A 2016-nucleotide genomic window follows, 5' to 3' on the forward strand; every position below is an offset into this window, starting at 1 on the left:
AGCACAAGTGCTCCTAAAAAGAAAAGTTAGCGTAGAGCCCTGCAAATAGACTGTGTTGTGGTCACCTAATCTACCAAGTAACAATAACTAGATTTTTAATCTTCAGAATTTTGCTTGCCCATGCAATACTCAATGCCACAGTACTACATGTAGGTGATTAACCTTGCCTTTTTTTTTACACCTAATTTATCCATCAGATGTAAATCTGAATTATGCAATGCAAGGTATAATACATATCCATAGCACAAATGCTGCGGTAGTTTTAATGCTTAGGGTTAGGGGTTTATTGAAATCATTCAATATGAGCAATAGTTATAGTAATGCTTGCCTTAGCATACATATCTATCCCTCTTTTAATGTATATAGTTTTGGAGACAGGCATTTGTGAAGATACCTAGATTGCACACTTATATATGATATGCCATATATAAATGTAAAATGTAATAATCTGTGTACAGGTATTGATCTCATGAGCATGGCCAGTGATATTCTTCAGCCGGAAGGTGATGACACAGCCAGGATCTCATGGAACCTGCGCCGCGTCATAACTCAATACCAAGAGACCTTCTCTGTTATTGAAAAGGTTACTATTTTAAAACATCATTCTGTGAAAGCATATGAATATATAGATAATTATTAAATTTAAAAAATGAGATCTAGGTAGTATGGTAAATATAAGGGAAAATTCATGCACAATTATGCATTTGAGAACTGTGAAAGGCACGGCATGAGGATGTTAAGATTTTATGTTGAACTTTATCTTTGGCTTTACCAATCAGGCCATTCCAAGATATGGATTTAGAAGTCTAAATGGCAAACTTTATCCCATGCACAAATCATATGTTTCATCAGTGTCCAAAACCAGTGATTGTGGCCATTCATGGAGCATGCATAGGAGCAGGTTAGTTTTCCTGTGTAAAGAGGTTGGCAAAACATTTTATACTTTTTTATACAATTTTATAAACACATTTATATTGTGTTTATAGTACAGATAGAAGTTTAATTCTGTTCATTTTTAGAGTACTTTTCACAAATTATCACAATACATATTGCTCTAAACAAATAATGGATAACAAACTCTGTGGTGGGTGAAAAAAAATCAACATTTGTATGTTTAACCTAATATTCACCTGGATAAATGTTATCATTCATTTGTGTCTTCTTTTACAGGCGTAGACCTAATCACAGCATGTGATATACGACTGTGCACGCAGGATGCCTGGTTTCAGGTCAAGGTGTGGGCATTTTTATTAGAATGTTGTTGTGATTTTAATCATCAATTCTGTAAAGCTCATTGTAGTCCCACCTTGAACCCCTGTGCTTTTATTTGTTTAATACCATTTTATAATAACTTAGATTTGCATTGATTCAAATTTGAATGCCTGAATCGATCACTCTTCTGCTCTTCGATCACCTCCTGTACAGGAGGTTGACATTGGTTTGGCAGCTGATGACGGGACTTTGCAGCGTCTCCCCAGTGTGATTGGAAGTCGAAGGTACTTGCTAGCAGATCCAGTAGCAGTGCCCTGTGTTTATACAATTCATTGTACATTTTTGTCTTTCAGTCTAGTGAATGAGTTGGCATTCAGTGCAAGAAAGATGTACGCTGATGAAGCCAAGAGCTGTGGACTGGTCAGGTGAGATATTTAGACATGAGCTGATATGCTTTTAAAAAAAAATATATATATATATATAATATACTGTACCAACTGTTTTCACAACATAGAACAGCTTCATATTTTTATTATAAATTTTCTCTTGTTCTCACCAAGTTTTTCTCTTTTGTTGCACACAGTCGTGTTTTCCCGGATAAAGAGACTATGATGGCTGGAGCTCTGGAGATGGCAGGAGATATTGCTAGGAAAAGCCCTGTAGCAGTCCAGGGAACTAAAATCAATCTCATTTACTCCAGAGACCACAGTGTTCCAGAGGCCCTGAATTACATAGTAAGAACTGAACTGAGTAAAGTAAAACGATATAAATTGACAAAGTGACAAGTATAATAATAATAATAAT

General features: G+C 35.5%; 1 protein-coding gene across 1 annotated transcript; it reads left to right on the forward strand.

Moving 5' to 3' along the window:
- Nucleotides 1–458: 458 nt before the first annotated feature.
- LOC107736640 (delta(3,5)-Delta(2,4)-dienoyl-CoA isomerase, mitochondrial-like) lies at nucleotides 459–1967 on the forward strand (the record flags this gene model as incomplete). Its single annotated transcript, XM_016548016.1, has 6 exons — nucleotides 459–583; nucleotides 853–901; nucleotides 1171–1235; nucleotides 1426–1496; nucleotides 1566–1637; nucleotides 1796–1967. Coding segments are annotated over 6 exons (554 nt in total), but the record flags the coding sequence as incomplete, so codon positions are not given.
- Nucleotides 1968–2016: the final 49 nt, after the last annotated feature.

This window comes from Sinocyclocheilus rhinocerous, unplaced genomic scaffold (genome assembly GCF_001515625.1).
Source record: "Sinocyclocheilus rhinocerous isolate Xijiao unplaced genomic scaffold, SAMN03320098_v1.1 C36850989, whole genome shotgun sequence".
Taxonomy (NCBI): domain Eukaryota; kingdom Metazoa; phylum Chordata; class Actinopteri; order Cypriniformes; family Cyprinidae; genus Sinocyclocheilus; species Sinocyclocheilus rhinocerous.